The sequence below is a fragment of the Salvelinus fontinalis genome, chromosome 41, assembly GCF_029448725.1.
Source record: "Salvelinus fontinalis isolate EN_2023a chromosome 41, ASM2944872v1, whole genome shotgun sequence".
NCBI classification, from domain to species: Eukaryota; Metazoa; Chordata; class Actinopteri; order Salmoniformes; family Salmonidae; genus Salvelinus; species Salvelinus fontinalis.
This window is the reverse complement of record NC_074705.1, coordinates 23,555,752-23,576,738: the sequence shown is the minus strand read 5'-3', so window position 1 is coordinate 23,576,738 and position 20,987 is coordinate 23,555,752. Positions and strand designations below refer to the sequence as shown.

Genomic DNA, 20,987 nt, shown 5'->3' with positions numbered 1-20,987 from the left:
ACCCTCCACACACACACACACACACACACACACACACACACCCAGCCAGCCAGCCCCTGGATCGTTGCACGGCGCCCAACACCAGATTCCCGACCAGAATAACGGACCATCAGGGAATAGTCCCGTTAACAACCACGAGACAGAGGTGTGAAGAGTCTTCCAATCAGCACACTCCCAGAGCTACAACCCAGAACTAATGCAACTACAAATCCCATACCACTCTAATGGTAATTACGGTCATGATGGTCAGCATGATCATGATAATGTAATAACAACTTGGATAATAATGATGAGGATAACTATGCTTAGGATGCATTGTCTTCCATTGTCTTGGTGCAAACCTACGCCGACGCTCATCCTTCAACCGATAGGGTCATGTGACGTTGATGTTGATAAGTGCGATGATGAGGATGAAGGTGGTACTCACGGCGTGGTTCTCTGGGCCCGTCCACGGTGATCTTGATAGCTCTCTGGTAGGTGGCCACCTGGGGAGGGTTGGTGAACACCGTGATGGTCAGAGTGAAACTCTTCCCTGGAGGAGGACAGGAAGAGAGAGTGAACATATGTTTTAATGTGATCATCTACACAGAAAACCTCTTGTGTCTCACAACAACCGCTGGCATGGGCCTCTATTTCCCCTGCATACCCCTCCCTCTTCCCCCATGTTGGTCTGCACCTCCCTGAAGCATGCACTCCCTCTCTCTCTCTCTCCATCTACCTCCCTCCCTCTATCCCAATATACCCAAGGTCTGGATAAGACATTAAGATCAGCCTGACACAGAAATAACCCAGAGAGACATCAGAGAGTCAGACAGACCCTATGGCTCCACACCTATTTACTGCTCATAAACACACACAGACAAACAGAGTGTGTGTGTACATGTGTGTGTTTATTATACGTTTAAATGAGTGTGTGTGTGTGTGTGTTTTTGTGTTTGTGTGTGTTTATTATGCTTGTGTTCGTTTGTGTGTGTGGGAGCAGACTTGGCTGGTGTAGCCGCCGTGTGACTAATCCAGTCAAAGGGTCTGGTGATGAGAGGACAAGGCTGACAGTCAACACTGGGACTGTGTTTCTGTATAGATCTATGAATCTGTGTGTGTGTGTGTGTGTGTGTTTGTCTGTCTGCATGTGTGTGTATATCTGTGTATCTCCGTGTGTGTGTAAGTATAGAGATTCCTAGGTGAGTGGAGGAGACAATCACATCTGTGTGTGTTTTTCTTCCTCAGGCTCTGTACCTCAATGCATGGTGATGAGTGACGGGCATATGCTGAGAGGATACACACACACACACACACACACACACACACACACACACACACACACACACACACACACACACACACACACACACACACACACACACACACACACACACACACACACACACACACACACCATGGAGGTATGGGCGCTCAGGGGAGGTGGTCAGAGACTGTGCCAAGGCTGGAATAGAGTTACCACACACAGACCAGCCTACGCCAGCTAAAGCCCTGGCTACTGTTACTCACACACACTCATACACACACACACACAGTCTTGTACAGCTAACCTAAACCTAGCTCCAAACCCTAAACGTAATTCTAACCCTAAACCTTGTGGGGACGAACAAAATGTCCCCAGTTGGTAAAATGTTTGATTGTTTACTATTCCGTGCACACACACACACACACACACACACACACACACACACACACACACACACACACACACACACACACACACACACACACACACACACACACACACACACACACACACACACACAGGTACTCAGCTGTACTGTGGAAGTACTCAGCATCACTGTCCAGACCACACACAAGCAGGCAGCCAGGACTATTCTCAGAGTCTAGAGAAGCTATGAGATCACATCCCTATCAAACGTTTTCTATTCAAGTGTGTTTGACTGTCCAAACAGAGGCAAATCTACTAATACAGGGCCTCCCGGGTGGCGCAGTGGTCTAGGGCACTGCATCGCCACCAGAGTCTCTGGGTTCGCGCCCAGGCTCTGTCGCAGCCGGCCGCGACCGGGAGGTCCGTGGGGCGACGCACAATTGGCATAGCGTCGTCCGGGGTAGGGAGGGTTTGGCCGGTAGGGATATCCTTGTCTCATCGCGCTCCAGCGACTCCTGTGGCGGGCCGGGCGCAGTGCGCGCCAGCCAAGGGGGCCAGGTACACGGTGTTTCCTCCGACACATTGGTGCGGCTGGCTTCCGGGTTGGAGGTGCGCTGTGTTAAGAAGCAGTACGGCTGGTTGGGTTGTGCTTCGGAGGACGCATGGCTTTCGACCTTCGTCTCTCCCGAGCCCGTACGGGAGTTGTAGCGATGAGACAAGGTAGTAATTACTAGCGATTGGATACCACGAAAATTGGGGAGAAAATGGGAAACATTAAAAAAAATAAAATAAAAAAAAATCTACTAATACAGTAATATTCACCATAATGGGAAAACTGTCCATTATTCATCATGTAGTACTAACTATTTTTCTAAAGTAAGTTATTGTAGGATAATTGAATTGCAAAATATGACGATATTTCACAATCACATTTCCGCTTAAAAGATTGCTCATTGTCTTACATCAGACATAGACACACAAAAAATCCTCTTCTTTTTTCTCCATATGTATGCAGATATCACACACACGCATGCACACACACGCACGCACGCACGTGCGCGCACACACACACACAGAAGTATTAGTGTCTGTGAGGGAGACGTTGTGTCTGAGAGGCAGACGGGAAGAAGACAACACAGCTAGGAAACGTCCCCTGACAATGCTGTGTGTGTGTGTGTGTGTGTGTGTGTGTGTGTGTGTGTGTGTGTGTGTGTGTGTGTGTGTGTGTGTGTGTGTGTGTGTGTGTGTGTGTGTGTGTGTGTGTGTGTGTGTGTGTGTGTGTGTGTGTGTGTGTGTGTGTACTCTATACTGTGCATGTGTTAGGATGTGAACAAGTGTGTGTGCACATCTAAACAACTTTGTTTGCAAGAGAGAGAAAACGAGAGAAAACGAGAGAAAGAGAGCGAAAGAAAGAGATAAATATGTCTGAGATTGTTTGTGCCGTTTGGCCGCCCAGTAACTCACTGCTCCTATATCCAGAAAGAGAGGAGAGTGGGAGGAGACAGAAAGACAGAGGAAGGACAGCTGTGGTCTTTGTTGCTGGTGTGCTATCTGTAAGAAAGAATCTGAGAGGATCAGTAAGTGATAGAGGAGGGGAGAGGTAGAGCGATCGAGAGATAGATAGGATGAGAGAACAGCTGTGGTCTTTGTTGCTGTTGTGTCATCAGTCTGTCTGTCTGATCGGACACCATCAGTGCACATCTAAAAGCTGTGTCTCTCTGTGTGTGTGTGTGTGTGTGTGTGTGTGTGTGTGTGTGTGTGTGTGTGTGTGTGTGTGTGTGTGTGTCTAAGTGCCAAGGCTTTTACCCAGTTTACATTTCTCTGGGGCTTACTGTACAGAGATGACTGTTTACTCCGGAACTCTCCATCTGTAATCGCCCCTATCAATGGGATGATTTCTTTCTTTCTGTGTGTGTGTGTGTGTGTGTGTGTGTGTGTGTGTGTGTGTGTGTGTGTGTGTGTGTGTGTGTCTAAGTGCCAAGGCTTTTACCCAGTTTACATTTCTCTGGGGCTTACTGTACAGAGATGACTGTTTACTCCGGAACTCTCCATCTGTAATCGCCCCTATCAATGGGATGATTTCTTTCTTTCTGTGTGTGTGTGTGTGTGTGTGTGTGTGTGTGTGTGTGTGTGTGTGTGTGTGTGTGTGTGTGTGTGTGTGTGTGTGTGTGTGTGAGAGAGAGAGAGGTCTAGGCTTGTTGAGTACAGCAGTGTGTTTACAACAGTGGGTCCTATCAGCATTAGCCAATCACTTGTCTTATCTTCCTTCTGAATAAACCTCTGTCATGGTGTGTGTGTTTCCCAGAAGAAAAGAGGAGAAGGAGGAGTGTGTGTGTGTGTTTAGAATGGTTTATTTCATAGTCAGAAGTGTGTGTGTGTGTGTGTGTGTGTGTGTGTGTGTGTGTGTGTGTGTGTGTGTGTGTGTGTGTGTGTGTGTGTGTGTGTGTGTGTGAGAGAGAGATCCCTTACATAACTCTAAACCACACCGTTGTAACCACACTAACACTGGGCCACAGCCTACTGAGCTGCAGCCAGACCAACTCTCTGACCACAACCCAACCAAACACTCACCTAGTTTCATCAACGTTCACCACAAGTTCAGACAAGCTCACACATACAGTCATACTGTAATTAACCCTGAGCTGCATTCTAGGTCCTGTGGGTGTGTGTGTGCTTTAAGTCAGACTAGATGGCTGTTTGCCCAGCAGGACAATGGGACAATTGAGAGGTGTGTGTGTGTGTGTACAGTAACAGCTAGCTTATGTACAGAGAGGCCTGTGTTTTAAATAGATAAGGCATGACATTTGCCTGCACCTGATTTGGAGTAATTGTGGTTCACCGTCCGTTAGAGACAGAGAGAGAGAGCTATATCAGTGTATCTATATATATGTGTGTGTGTGTGTGTGTGTGTACCTCGTCCGCTGCGGCCTACGAAGCGCAGGTCGTTGAAGCGAGCCACCTGGTTCTTGAGGGCGGCCGTGGCATTGCGGAGCTCTGCTGAGTAGTTCTCATCGTTCCCTGCCATCACCGTGACCAAGGTACCGTCAGGGATATCACCAAGGGCAACCACCTACGGCAATAGGAGGAGAGAGAGAGAGAGACAGAGACACAGTCAGATAGATGGAAACTTTATTGCTTGTCTTGCACATTACAAAAAAAGACAATACATAAACATAATTACACACGTAATTTACATTGAACATTTTACACAAAACATCAATTATCAGGTAGATACAAGGGCGCAACCTTTACTGGGGACGGGGGGGGACATGCATTTTTTAGGATGCCTCCGAGCGGTCGTGTAGGCTGTTTGGAGAGTTTATTCGACTGGATAATTAAAAAAATAAAATAATAACCATTATGTCCCCCCCACTTCTAAAACCAAGTTGCGCCCGTGGGTAGATATATGTATTTGGTAAAAGAGGAGCATCTTTAGTTATATTGCAACTATCACGCCCTGACCATAGAGAGACTTTTTATTCTCTATTTTGGTTAGGTCGGGGTGTGACTAGGGTGGGTAATCTAGGTTGTTTTATTTCTATGTTGGCCTGGTATGGTTCCCAATCAGAGGCAGCTGTTTAGCATTGTCTCTGATTGGGGATCATATTTAGGCAGCTATTTCCCCACTGTTTTTTGTGGGATTTTGTTTATGTGTAGTTGCCTGTGAGCACTCCATAGCTTCACGTGTCGTTTATTCTTTATTGTTTTGTTGTGCGGTTCACTCATAATAAAAAATGTCGAACCGATTTCACGCTGCGCTTTGGTCCGAATGTTCTTACGACGATCGTGACAGCAACACTCTATTCCGAGTGTATTGAACTATGTTTATACTTTTAAAAATAATATTGAAAAATGATCAATTCTGAGAACTGCATGACAAAGTGAAAAACTGTAAAGGAATAGGCTATGGCTATAATAATATTTTTCTCCAATTAAAAGTTTATTCTGTGACCAGGGGCGTCATGCACCCCAAAAATCTGAGGGGACACAAAATATGTGGGGGGGGGGGGACACCTGAAACAGATTTTAACGGCAATCTAGAGCCATAATCATTACGCTTAATTCTATGTCAAAAAATAAATAAATCTGCATATGTAACCATACATCTTGAGCTGTCTGTATCCTGCGGTTCACTCATAATAAAAAATGTTGAACCGATTTCCCGCTGCGCTTTGGTCCGAATGTTCTTACGCGATCGTGACAGCAACACTCTATTCCGAGTGTATTCAACTATGTTTATACTTTTAAAAATAATCTTGAAAAATTATCAATTCTAGTACTTCATAATGAATGAGTTATTCATTCTGAATCTATGTAGTCTATTTCTCAGTAATTTGTTCCAACCCTGGGTCTACTAAATGGGAGGGCAGTCTGGGTGGTTTTGTGCTCCAGAAAGCCACCCAGACTACAGACTGAATAGCTCCACACCCAAAGCAAATAGACCCAGGGAGAGTCATTTTCATATTAACTGTAATCATGGCCACAAATCAGCGTGCAAATGTACAGAGGAGATACCGGGCATGGGTTCTACAGCTCTGTTCTGTTTTTCAACTGAGAAACTACATCTTTAGTCCACACACACACACACAACCCCCCTTCACCCACACACACGGCAGAGATGGAAAATACGGGTGTTTGGCAGCCCCAGTATAGTTTACATTCTGGAGGACTGTTGGGGAGCTACGGAAGTCAGACATGAGAGAGAGGTTGGGTGGAGCGTGAAAACGGCCCTGCAGAACAAACAATAATGAGGAAACGATTATAGAGCTCTTCAAGCAGACGGTCAACAACATCCAGACACAAACACACACTTAATGGCAACAACATCCGCCTATGACTTTGTTTATAATGCACATAATGTATACAACTCCCTCAATCTGATTTTACACTATTTTTCTATGGCTTTTTTCACAAACGCTTCTGTTCTAAAGTGCTTAAAAGTACTTTAGTTGGATGATATAATTCCCATTATGGATGCCCAGAACGACATCAGCCTAATTACACAACTGGGAGACATTGACGTGCATCATTCCAATTCTGAGAACTGCATGACAAAGTGAAAAACTGTAAAGGAAGTAGGCTATGGCTATAATAATATTTTTCTCCAATTAAAAGTTTATTCTGTGACCAGGGGCGTCATGCACCCCAAAAATCTGAGGGGGCACAAAATATGTGGGGGGGGGACACACCTGAAACAGATTTTAACGGCAATCTAGAGCCATAATCATTACGCTTAATTCTATGTCAAAAAATAAATAAATCTGCATATGTAACCATACATCTTGAGCTGTCTGTATCCTCCTGAAACTAAATATGCTTCTCTACTCAAATCTGGGTAAAATATTGAAAGGAACGTAAGTCTAATTCAGTACATTTAGTAATTGCTTGCTTTTCTAAGTCTACCAACCTTGCCAGCTGGCATGCCAACTAAGATAGTTAGACAAGCTAGCTACTCTAACTTGATTGATAGCCTGAAATGGCTTCTTGGTAGCTAGTTATGAGGTTGGGAGATTGGGTACTGCTCATGGACAGGTATCAAGCACCATCTCACACACACGGCAAGTGGTACCTGAGCGCCAAGTCTGGGACCAAAAGGCTCATTAACAGCTTCTACCCTCAAGACTGCTGAACAGTTCATCAAATAACCTCCCAGACTACTTGCATTGACCACCTTATTTTATTCAACAACAAAAATTTGGCACAAGCTCGATGTAAACTCATTGGACAATAACCACACATGCATACATACTACACTGACACTTCAACACATACACACCCAAAACACACACACATGTATATTGACGCAACCCACAAACACACACAAACACACACACGCACATTCCTTCACACTTCACACACACACTGCTGCTACTCTCTGTTTATTATCAATTCATAGTCACTTTACCCTGTCACCTACATGTACATAATACCTGAATTACCTGGACTAACCTGTACCCCTGCACAATGACTCGGTACCGGTACCCTTTGTATATAGCCTCGTTATTGTTATTTTATTTGTGTTACTATTTTTCCGTTAGTTTATTTAGCAAATGTTTCTTACTTACTTTTTTAAAACTCTGCATTGTTGGTTAGGGGCTTGTAAGTAAGCATTTCAAGGTATTCAGTGCATTTGACAATATACTGTATATATTTTGGATTTGACACACACATACATAGACATTTATGAGAAACGTTGCCATCAGACTAAATTTGCGCAGGAAAACGTTCCTCTATAGCCTCCAGAAATGATTCAAAATAAAACAACAAATATAGCACTACACACACACTCACACACACACACACACACTCACTCACTCACCTTGAATGCGATGGGCAGCGTCTTGTTGCACCTCCAGTGTGTGGGTAGGACAGAACAGATGAAGTTGGGGCTGTCTGTCCTCACCAGTTCTCCAGGGTGATCTGACAGCACCTCCACCATGCCTCGGTCTGCAATATGCAGCTTTCCCACCAGGGCGGCGCTACTGCTCTCCTGGGCACCCAGGGGCAGACCCTCACTCATCTTACCTGACAACAGGGTGGTGGAAGGGGGGGTGAAGCGCCGACCAGGTGCTGGGTCTGGGGAAAGATGGAGATGTAGATAAATAAGTGAGTGAGGACACAGACAGACACAACGCAGGCGTACGCGCGCACATACTATAGAGTCAACAGTATGTCAATAAGGCATATAACTTCTTAGTAAGTAAATAAAAAATAATTTAGGCTATTCACATTTTGAACTGTGCACATCAATAGTATTTTCTATTCTGTTTATCAATGTGCATGTAGTTTCAAGTTGGCCTTCAGAGCATAGAATTATACAAGTTCTCAGAATAGAGCGCAGTGAAATTACAACAGCGGAACCCAACCCTGGAGAGCCAGAGACACGTGAAACCAAACCGTTAAAAATCAGCCAGCGATGCTGTGTCTGACAGGGCCCGGCGCGCGCTGCCCGTCGTTCTCTCTGTCTGCCACTCAGCCAAGCCAACCACAATCGATGCCACATGTTGGCGGTTTGGAACGACCGGAGGTTTAAAAACCGCTGCTGCCTCTCGGTCTTTCAACAGAACTTGGACTAGTGTACCACAGAACTGGACTGAACTCCAACTCTGTGTTGCTCTCATCTAACCATCCAACACTAACAGCAAACCACGCGCTGTGGATGGAAGGATGTATTTATAAACCGTTGATGAGGGGAAGTAATGTGCTTTGCATGTGTTTTAATGTGGTTTCCATTAGTTACCACAGTCACAAAGTTAAAATTGGCTGTAAGCCTATCGTAAAACTTCATGAAAACTCAAATGAGCTTTTTGGTCTTAATTTAGGGTTAGGAATAAGTTAGCAGTGTGGTTTAAGGTCAGGGTTAAATTTAGCTTCAAAATCTGATTTTCAGAAGATACATTTAATAAATAGGCGGGTGTTGACTTTCTGGCTGTGGTATCTAGTGACAACTGATTAATGTAGCCTAACCTCAAGTGTGTGTGTGTGTGTGTGTGTTGACATTTGTGCGTACATTTATACCCGCGCACATTCACACAGCCAAGAAACACACCGAAACCAGAATTTGAAGAGGAAATAAACATAATAATTGGCAGGACGCCAACGGGTTTTTTCTCTCACAGCGAGTAGGCTACAGGCTACATTTGGAACCTAGCATGCACAAAGCACTGAACCACAGCTCAGAGAGAAGTTTAAATCTTAGTTGACAATAATACACAAGTTCTGCCACAGTATGGTGTTGATAAGTTAGACAGGAAAATATGGGTATAGATACCAACACATATTCAACCGTGCGTAAAATGTGAAAATGAGTTAATGTACCGTATTTGGCGTCCCAAAGGAAGACCATTTGCACACCGCAGTAGGATCCAGTTAAACTGACTCTCTGTGGAATATATAGCTCTATGTTTCTTCTGATATTTGCCTCTAAAATGAAACCCGTTGTCTTTAGATGAACTCTCCCAAGGCACGTGGATCAACAGTGGGAATCAGGCGAGAGTCTGAAGGTACCTGCGTGGGCACGAATAAAACTAGGTCTATGCGTTGTAGTGGAGTAAAAGACCTTCCGTTAACAAATTACGCACATCCCGCTAAATCTCTGTGTGTGAAGTCCTCATTCCATGATCCGTGTTATGGACACAGAAACTGAAGAGGCATCCACCGACCAGATACTAAATAAAACCCGACCGTCATCCAAGGAGGTCTCAGGGCGCATTCAAGCGAGCAGCGAATAAGAAAGTCCAGTTGGGTTATTTTTTTCTCTTCTGTTGTTCTTCAATAACTTGTGAGTTACTCGCCACAAAAGGTCAACTTCGATAGATGTTCTATGGCTCCCCAATTCGCAATAGGAATCTTCTCGTCTCTATGCGTGCCAACATGTGAGACGGAAAAAACTTTTATACTTCAATTTCGCTTTTATAAATGTTGTCTGGAATGTCAACGAGGAATAGGTTAGGATGTGTCACTGCAAACAGCCTTATATTTCGACAAACCCTTGTTGAATGCTCCGGTTGTGTATAGAGTTGAGTTGCTGCGTATGAATGAACGTCCCGACAGTGGGAGGCAGGGTTTTACTGGCAGTCAGTCCGCAGTGCTGGAATGCGTCCCTCCAGGGTTGGATTTGCATAGAGACAGATCTCAGCCAATGGAATCGAGCAACTACGGAGTGTCCGGGAGGGTTTAACCAATCAGAGCTGCGTCCGTCCAGGGATGGAGAACTGTGGGTTCTTAGGAAGGATCGGGCCAGTCAATGGAATTCCACTTTGGGGCTGCGGTGCTCGATGAGAGACGGACACAGCGGTCGCGCTTTAGTATTGTGGTTTTAACATAAGAGTCAACAGTGTGCAATTGGATGTTGGATACCAATACAAAAAACACAAGAAAATATATTGAAAGGTGGATTAAAATGGTTGTTCACAAAAAAACTGCCCAAATCACAATTAGGCCTATGCGTTTGGACACCAAACACACATATTTAGTTGGAAATACACTTTAGCCTACCTAATGCCTGATATTTCCCGGGTGATTTCTCGTGTCGGTGTCAAAACATAGTCTGCATACACCATAACAAAATAAGATGAGTAAATATCCATGCAATAAGTTAGCCAATAAGACAATAAGCCTATGTGCTTATATAGACGTGCAATAACAGAAAAAGTAAAGAGAGAAGCTCAAATGACTCATCTGTCGATGAGGTGGACATTTATACAAAGACAGGCATTCTGCTGAATTCCAGGGCGCGTGTACTGTTCCAGTGGACGTATTGGTCATGCGCTGATTTATTCGGGGAATATGATATCAGCAATAGCCACCACGTCACCGCTCTAACCATATAACCCAGGCTGCATCACATCTGCGAATAGATAATATGGAGGCCACCGCTACGCATTTTGGGGACGATGTCCCATTTCTTATTGGCCTATTCCCCCTCTATAGCACTATGGCTAGTGTCCAACGTGGTGTGGGTTCAGAGGTTGACGTTATAGTAGGTTCCACAATCCATGCACAACACAGACATACTGAATAAAGTAACCATTGAACAGGGGATGTATTTCATGATAGTGTGACAGAGCGTAAATGCGCGTGGTTAAAAAGCAGCTTTCACGGTGTCAGAATGTAGTCTCTCATCCTCAACAACAAGACTTCAAATAAACAGTTATCTACAAGTAAGCATGAAAGTTACCTTTTGTTTTTCACCGCTGTGGACGTTGTCACATAAAGATGGCGGTGTAAAGTTGTTAAAGTATTTTTAAAGTACTACTTCAGTAGCCTAGTTTTGGTGGGCATGTTTACTTTACTGTTTATATTTTTGACAACTTTTACTCCACTACATTCCTAAAGAAAATACGTACTTTTTACTCACATATGTATTCCCCGACCACCAAAAGTACAGCATTGGTCAAATCCACGCACCTATCAATATAACTCATTGTCATCCCTACTGCCTCTAATCTGGCTGACTCACTAAACACCCCTGTCTGTGTCCCCCTGTCTGTGTCCCCCTGTCTGTGTAACCCTGTCTGTGTCCCCCTGTCTGTCCGTAAATATAAAAACCAGAACGTTGTGCCATCTGATTAGCTTATTATAAGGAATTTGACGTATCGCTTTTACTTTTACTCAAATAGGCCAAAGACAGTTGAGTACTTAAAACCAAATATTTTTAGACTTTTACTGGGTGAGTTCACTTTTACTTGAGTCATTTTCTTTAAGGTATCTTACTGGCTTACTGGTGCTCTTTCACGCCGTCCCTAGGAGGGGTGAGTCACTTGAGTGTGTTGAGTCAGTGAAGTGATCTTCCTGTCTGGGTTGCCCCCTCCGCCCTGGTTTGTGCCGTGGCGGAGAACTTTGTGGGCTATACTCGGCCTTGTCTCAGGATGGTAAGTTGGTGGTTGAAGATATCCCTCTAGTGGTGTGGGGGCTGTGCTTTGGCAAAGTGGGTGGGGTTATATCCTTCCTGTTTGGCCCTGTCCGGGGGTATCATCGGATGGGGCCACAGTGTCTCCTGACCCCTCCTGTCTCAGCCTCCAGTATTTATGCTGCAGTAGTTAATGTGTCGGGGGGCTAGGGTCAGTTTGTTATATCTGGAGGACTTCTCCTGTCTTATCCGGTGTCCTGTGTGAATTTAAGTATGCTCTCTCTAATTCTCTCCTTCTCTCTCTCTTTCTTTCTCTCTCTCGGAGGACCTGAGCCCTAGGACCATGCGTCAGGACTACCTGACATGATGACTCCTTGCTATCCCCAGTCCACCTGGCCTTGCTGCTGCTCCAGTTTCAACTGTTCTGCCTGCGGCTATGGAACCCTGACCTTTTCACCGGATGTGCTAAAAAAGCCAACTGACATTTACTCCTGAGGTGCTGACTTGCTGCACCCTCGTTAACTACTGTGATTATTATTATTTGACCCTGCTGGTCATTTATGAACATTTGAACATCTTGGCCATGTTCTGTTATAATCTCCACCCGGCACAGCCAGAAGAGGACTGGCCACCCCTCATAGCCTGGTTCCTCTCTAGGTTTCTTCCTAGGTTTTGGCCTTTCTAGGGAGTTTTTCCTAGCCACCATGCTTCTACACCTGCATTGCTTGCTGTTTGGGGTTTTAGGCTGGGTTTCTGTACAGCACTTTGAGATATCAGCTGATGTACGAAGGGCTATATAAATAAATTTGATTTGATTTGATTTGGCCTTGACTTTTACTGAAGTAGGACCGTAGAACACTTTGTCCACGACCGCATAAAGCACCTCCCAGGCCTTGTAGTGTCAGTGCGCAGTGTGGCCGTCGTGGCTGCACCAAATATCAACAATAGGTGGCGGCATACGATCTAAATCACCTCCTGGCAAATGGAAAGCTGTAACATACTCGCAGGCCTCACTGTAGAGAATTATTTTATATTGCGTAACGATGTAAATAAAAACAGATGATCTTATGTCTATATGTGAATATTTTTGCATGGTGTAAATATGTTTCATTATGGAAATGATTTAACCCCACATTGTAGGCTACTATCAAATTCAGATCAAAGCAGAAAGACAATTATTCTGAAATCCAAAATGATGATTTTGTTCTCTCATTCTCTCCTATGTTGAGCTCATTTCGATTGACCAGTTCGATATTCATCGCCACAGGCTATATGTCTTTGCCATAATGACCATGAAGTCTAGTCCACCTGTACACGCAGCAGAAAGTATTCATCTGATGAGTTTTTCAGTTTGATTTGACAAAGAGAGGTCAGTCTGACAGCCTTGTCGGGGAGTTTTAGAGAACTGTCAGTTTCTCTGCTCTCTCCGTGTTTTAAGAACGTATAGCCACAGGGGTGATGATAAAAAATGTAACGGCTTACGCATCCGCCTGACCGGACCGACTACAGTGCCAGTGATAGAAAGTGACTGGCCTTTTTGCTCTATATACAGTAAACACGGTGCAAAGAATCCTAACTTGATTTTTCCTGTCCTAACATTTTTTTAAATGTTGGATTGATTCATTTAGGCCGTAACGAAATAATGGATAATGGTGCGTATTTTTTGCAATGGACACATTCTCAAGGCAAAATAATATTTTTATTAGAAAAACGGATAAAAAATATGTATGTGGATTCCTTCTGATTAATCAATGTTCCATTACTTAGGAAGTGCTGACATATGCCTACAGAAGAACTTTCAATCAGTTAGGCTTATTTCCGCATGGGTCTGCGAGCAGAATGTTGAGTGATAATTCATGTTTAAAAGTATAATTGGTCATCAACTTCACTGACACATCCAAACAGCTTACTGGAAATATGATTCAATGGTGCCGGATAAAAGAAGCAGAAGCTAAATCGCCTAAAAAAAAAGGCCAGCCCCTTGTGACATGGCTGAATAATCATAATAATTACAATAAAACCACATAATGCTCTGAAGTCAATCATGTGCCCTTAAATAAAGCATTATAATTCAGTCAATCAAATAAGTCCGTTATAACCACATCCAATGACTCACGTAGGCTAGTTATATCTCTGTGCAGGTGTGTGTCGTGACGGCAAGGCCCGGGCCAGCCGCCGTTTGAGCATTTGACTGGAAACGCATTTTGTCACAATTGTTTGTGTTGAAATACATCCGTGCTGAGACGGACACAACTCATCTTTACATTTAACTAGGCAAGTCAGTTAATAACAAATTCTTATTTACTGCCTTGTTCATGGGCAGAACGACAGATTTTAACTTGTCAGCTCGGGGATTCGATCCGGCAACCTTTCGGTTACTGACCTACCGCTCTAACCACTAGGTTACCTGCCGCCCCGATAATGTTATATTTTACAATGCAGCACACCACAGCATTTCACACAGAACCTACCAGCACACCAGATTGTCCCTTAGTTTTAAGCAACAACCAAACAATAGGCCACAAATTAGGACTACATTTATGTTTGAAATTTAGGACACAAAATATTTCAAACTGATGAAGTGGCTCGCACACATCAGTTTAACAGAGTTTAAGAGATACATTTGATTGCAAACGGATCCTACTAAATCTATAATTGGAGATTTAATTTATTATAGCCTATTCTAATATCGTCGTATATACATTTAGGATTTGATTAATAAAACACAAAGCTCAGTTAAAATGCCCCCTTGGAGATGTGCTAATAATTAGATCATTGTTAAAAACAATAAAACAAAGCAAATAGCCTATTTACTCCTATATGACACATCAAATTAAATAGATTCGATTCTAATTAAAACAAATACAATTTAGTTTTTTCACATGCTAAATAAATGTGATGCAGTCTGATTTTTGAAAGCCGTAGCCGTAAAAATGTTGGTTGCCTATATTATTGAAATACAAAACTTATAGCCTACAATCACGGCCTAATATTCAATCATTACAAAATTTCGTGATTTCAATATAATTTAAGGAAATATTTCCTCACAAATGAACCGACTTTACGGTTGCTTAAAGGAAGAACTGCTTCTTTGAGGGGACAGGCAGGGAGAGTTCTACAAGAGAGAGAGCGAGAGGCTTGGATTTCCTCTCGTCCCGTTCACCTCTGAGCAGCGGTAATCTGATAGGCGCAAACTGCTTGATCAATAATGTATGTAGTCGGCTATCAAATCTATCGATATGCGTCGCGAGGCTACACGCTGCAGCATGTTTGCGCGATTAACTGGAGGCCGCTTCCATTGCATTGGGAAAGAATCAATTCTGGAGAGATGATTGGTTTAAATGACAAGTCATCAGTATAAACCACGAATATAGCCTACCCATGAACCTATAGGCCTACAAATGAATATAGCCGAAACATTTTTCGAGGTAAAATAAGAAATATCTTGAGCACATCATTCAGTGAGCATCAGTTAGCATCAAGTAAGGTGAACCACCCAAACCAAAATACAGCCGCAGCACACAGAAATAAAAACTGTGTATGTTGTATCAATCAAATGTTTCACTCTTGGTTTCTTAACCCCATTCAGGACAACACTGGAAAATAGACTGGAGAAAGAATGAGAGGTGAGAGAACAGTAAACAAAAGAAGATTTAAAAGGCTGAGAGCAAGCGGGTGATGATGATGATGATGATGATGATGGTGGTGGGGATGATGATGAAGATCATGAAGAAATAGCAGCAAGTAAAGATGAGTTATGAGGAAGATTCAGGACAAATGTCTTTCAATTTGACAAAAAAAGACAAAGACGACAGTGGTTGAGAGGGCAGACAGGGCAGACTCATCTTTACTTGATGATAACGATGAAGAGGAAAGGGTAGACGAAGACGCAGGTGTAGTAATAAAAGCAGGATAGATTACCAAAGAGCCCAGTACCAGTTCGGCCTTTCCTCATCAGGTACATGGCCCAGGACAGGGGACCGGAGTTGGAGAAGGGCCCAGGATTCATGCTTCGTCTCTGGGTACTTGCGGAGCGAATGGTGGGGTGGGTTTTTAAGACCCAGCACAGGAATATGGAAAGCTAGATCCCCCTCACTCTCACCCTCATCCTTTTATACCCACCCGCCACCCTACCCACCTCCCACTCGCCCAAGATATTAGTGAAAAACTGAAAAAGAGAGAAAGAAGGAGAGAAAGGAGGGGAAAACGGATGGCATCCACTCATGCTTAATATATTCCCTCACTAAGCGTAGCCCCGGGGGACTCGGCATCACTCTGCCCTCAGGCAACTCAGACCTGCTAATTTCATTTAGCGACTCAAATGATTTTTCTCTCTCCTTTCCTCTCTCTATCGCTTACCCCCTCCATGTCTTTCTCTCATCTCTCTCCCTCTCTTCTTTTTCTAAAGTTCTGACAAACGGTGAAAATAAAGGCGAGAACTTAAACTTGCGAGAGCAGGGGATTGAGTTGGTCTTAGCCATAAAGACTGGTTTGTGTTTTAAGTAATTGTCATCGAGTTTGTGGATCACATGAAAAAGGACCATTTTCTCAGTGGTTCACGCCAGAGTTTGGAAACCACACTGTCCTTACACTAGAAGATCTGTAAACCAGATCCGAACGACGGAGACAGTTTGATTTGCCAGTGACAGCTCCTGAGGTGACATGACCACTATGGCTGGTCTCTGGCTTCCTGGAAACCACCTAGCGTGACACGTATCAGTCCTCTGGTCTGGCTGAGGTTGGTGCATGGCCACTGAGGTTTCTGGGTCGTCCTCCACACACACCCCGAATCCACCACTCATAGTCACTAACACACAGACCTGGGCCCAATGGAACTCTGGGTACACCAGTGGCAGTACCACAGGACACCGAATGTGTGTGTGTTGCAGGGATCTGGTACGCCACAGCAGGTCATGATGGTCTAGTGAAGACACTACTAGGGACGAGTTTGACAGGATGTGTTGCCTCTGTTACCACACTGTTGCTGGATTCGCACACTGTATTAGTTAGTTGGAACCTCCTCTTCCACTCTGCCAATCTCTGCAGGTCAGAGTTTCTCTTTGGGGACGTGGATTGAACTGTCCCTCTAATCGTCTTTTTCTTTATACTTGTTTGTCTCTCTCTTTCTCCCTCTCTTAGGGGACTGTTGTGTTCGTGTCCTTTCTGTCTCTCGCTCATTCTCTCAGTCTCTCGCTCTTGCTCATTCTCTCACTGTCTCTCTCTCTCAGTCTCTCTGTCTCTCTCTCTGTGCCAGGGGCAGTCTGTCCCCTGCTGTCTCTAGAGTCGAGGCCACCCTGAGGCCAGCACCAGGGCCACACTGAGGATCAATACCCACACACTCGCCCCTCCCCTCCACCACCTCCCTGAACAAGGGATCGATGGAGAGATACAGCCTGGGGAGGAGTCTCATAGAGCTTCAAAGAGCTCATCACTCAGTCACTCAGTCACTCAGTCACTCAGTCACTCAGTCACTCAATCACTCAGTCACTCATCACTCACTCACTGAAAGTGTTAGCAGATTGTTGTAAGTTTATTGTAGAAGATTTACAGCAGTTGGAATTGAATGTTTCTGTAATCAAACATTGTGAAAGCAGTGATAGTGACTCTCAAGTTAAAATAGAGGGCAAAAAATTGAGGCTTGCACGTACGCACTCTCACACCTCCTCTATAATTCATTGGAGTGTATTGTTTGGATGCAGTTAACTGCTACTTAAAGGTAATTAATTGATTTTCTGACATATCAGTTAGCAGCACTGCCAAGTGACAGAACAGAGCGGTCCAGCACCTGGTTAACAGACACACACATTCACATAGCCGCACGCACGCACGCAAGCACACACACACACACACACACACACACACACACACACACACACACACACACACACACACACACACACACACACACACACACACACACACACACACACACACACACACACACACACACACACGCACACACACACACACACACACACACACACACACACTCCAGGAATGGGACAAACAGCCCACACACACTCAGTCCAGCTGTATTTACTAAGGAGAAACTCTTAACCAGTGACACACACACATGCAGCACAAACACACAGCATTTCAAAGGAGCAGTTTTTCCCATGGTCCCTTTCCTGTACTCCCCTGCCCCATCTCTGAATCCCCCAGGGCCCAATAGACCCAGTAATGCTAACATGGCTAACACCAGAACTACTACCATGACAAGATAATCAGGCTAATCTGTCAATCACAACTAAATCAGAATACTACAATGAATTCATCCCTCAATCCAAGTGCTGTTTGATTTGGTCATTTCTGACTGAAGATATGACTCAGTCCATTGAGTTTGTCTGTGTCTGAAACCTGCCAGTCTTCAGAAGGGAAGGCTTATGTGTGTGTGTGTGTGTATGTGTTGAATAATTCAGCGTGCTCTCAGATGAGAGAAAACTAGCAGCTCTATGAGGCACTCCTCCTGTGGAACTACTGATTGATTTTCTGACACAAGCTATGAGGAGAGAATATGAGAGAGAGAGGGAGAGAATATGAGAGAGAGAGGAGAGGAGAGGAGAGGAGAGGAGAGGAGAGGAGAGGAGAGGAGAGGAGAGGAGAGGAGAGGAGAGAGGGTCACATAGCGCTCAACGGTTTGAAGTGATATACCTGTCTAAAAGTTACTGTGACACCTGTTCGTACCCTTGTAATGTTGACACCTATTCCAGTCATAGTATACATCCTATGCACAGGTCAGCTGTCCACACTTCACTTTTCACCTACAGCTTATATCTCAGCATCTCTGTCCTTACTGTATAGAGCACTGAGCAGGGAGAGATGGAAGGAGGGAGGGGGACAGGAGAGGGGAGAGAGAGAGAGAGAGCTATGGGGATCTGCCTCAGGCAGCGTTTAGTGCAGTTTGAATGGATGAGCAGGTGCAGTGATGCAGGAAAACACACGCGCACACACACACACACACACACACACACACACACACACACACACACACACACACACACACACACACACACACACACACACACACACACACACACACACAGACAGACAGACAGACAGACAGACAGACAGACAGACAGACAGACAGACAGACGAGTTTAATCACCTGTGAAAAAGGACACTATGCCATGTGATCAACAGAAGAGACTGGGACTATGTGTTATGTGTTTATTTCCATGTCTTTATTTGAGCACATTTTAAACAAGTATAGGGTCTGCTTCCTCTTTTGTGATTTCGGCCCGGGTTAATGTTATTTTTTTTAAAGTGCTTCCTTAATAAAATGTGATATATTGATCTGTAAACTATGGAAGGTTTTCATCTACCATCCAATGGTATGGACGCATAGAAGGATCAATAGAAAGAGGAGAGGATGGATGGATAGATAAAAGGTTGGATGGATGGATGGGCAGTAAAGGTGCATGGTGTCCTGATGGAGGGATGAGCCTTGGCCTCGGGGCAGGAAGAGAGGGATGAGAGAGGGATTGGAGGAGGAGATCCCAGAGGAAACGAGAACCAGGAGCACGAGTCCAGAAGTGAGGAGAAAAAGCCACTGTGGAGTCCTGGAAGTGGTTTACGTTAGGTTGCCCCTCTGACTCAACAGAAAAACTCAAACTGACTCAAACAACATGTCCATCATTAGCCAACTGACGGTTGGTCAGTGATCAGCGTGAGTGTCTGAGGTAGCCTGCAGTCTAATCTGGGTCCTGATGGTTGGGACTGGGTCTGCTGTGGTTGGGACTGGGTCTGCTGTGGTTGGGACTGGGTCTGCTGTGGTTGGGACTGGGTCCTGGTAGTTGGATCTAACAGATGGTCTCTTTAGAAGTGAGTCACAGGCTTGTCAACAGACAGAGACAGAGAGATGGGGACGGAGGGCTGTACCTCGATAGTCCAAAATGGACTCCCATCCTTAATCTGCACTAATCTGAAAACATTGGCAATGTGAAAGCAACACGTTAACCCTTGTACAGGTATTTAAGGTCGGAGCAGACAAAGGGAAAGGAGACAAAGAGAAGAAGCCACTTTAAACTATTGAGATGGATCCAGAGTCAGAGGGACTCATACATATACTATTGAGATGGATCCAGAGTCAGAGGGACTCATATCTATACTATTGAGATGGATGCAGAGTCAGAGGGACTCCTATCTATACTATTGAGATGGATGCAGAGTCAGAGGGACTCCTATCTATACTATTGAGATGGATCCAGAGTCAGAGGGACTCATATCTATACTATTGAGATGGATGCAGAGTCAGAGGGACTCCTATCTATACTATTGAGATGGATGCAGAGTCAGAGGGACTCCTATCTATACTATTGAGATGGATGCAGAGTCAGAGGGACTCATATCTATACTATTTATTTTTATTTATTTTTTTAAATTTTATCCCATTTTCTCCCCAATTTTTCGTGGTATCCAATCGCTAGTAATTACTACCTTGTCTCATCGCTACAACTCCCGTACGGGCTCGGGAGAGACGCAGGTCGAAAGCCATGCGTCCTCCGAAGCACAACCCAACCAGCCGTACTGCTTCTTAACACAGCGCGCCTCCAACCCGGAAGCCAGCCGCACCAATGTGTCGGAGGAAACACCGTGTACCTGGCCCCCTTGGTTGGCGCGCACTGCGCCCAGCCCGCCACAGGAGTCGCTGGAGCGCGATGAGACAAGGATATCCCTACCGGCCAAACCCTCCCTACCCCGGACGACGCTATGCCAATTGTGCGTCGCCCCACGGACCTCCCGGTCGCGGCCGGCTGCGACAGAGCCTGGGCGCGAACCCAGAGACTCTGGTGGCGCAGTTAGCACTGCGATGCAGTGCCCTAGACCACTGCGCCACCCGGGAGGCCCGATATCTATACTATTGAGATGGATCCAGAGTCAGAAGGACTCATATCTATACTATTGAGATGGATCCAGAGTCAGAGGGACTCCTATCTATACTATTGAGATGGATGCAGAGTCAGAAGGACTCATATCTATACTATTGAGATGGATCCAGAGTCAGAGGGACTCATATCTATACTA

General features: G+C 44.7%; 1 protein-coding gene across 2 annotated transcripts in view; it reads right to left on the bottom strand.

The window, feature by feature from the left end:
* The window catches only part of LOC129840487 (runt-related transcription factor 1-like), a 47,850-nt gene that overhangs the window by 8,765 nt on the left and 18,098 nt on the right, over positions 1–20,987 (bottom strand). The window contains exons 1-4 of one of the 2 annotated variants that reach the window (XM_055908404.1): positions 9,431–10,317; positions 7,932–8,188; positions 4,526–4,682; positions 428–532 (exon numbers count right to left, since the gene is read on the bottom strand). In XM_055908404.1, the coding sequence (XP_055764379.1) occupies positions 428–532; positions 4,526–4,682; positions 7,932–8,188; positions 9,431–9,458 (547 nt within the window). In that variant the 5' untranslated portion in view covers positions 9,459–10,317. Of the gene's footprint in view, positions 1–427; positions 533–4,525; positions 4,683–7,931; positions 8,189–9,430; positions 10,318–20,987 lie in introns of those variants that run through there. The other variant, XM_055908403.1, reaches the window with a different exon arrangement.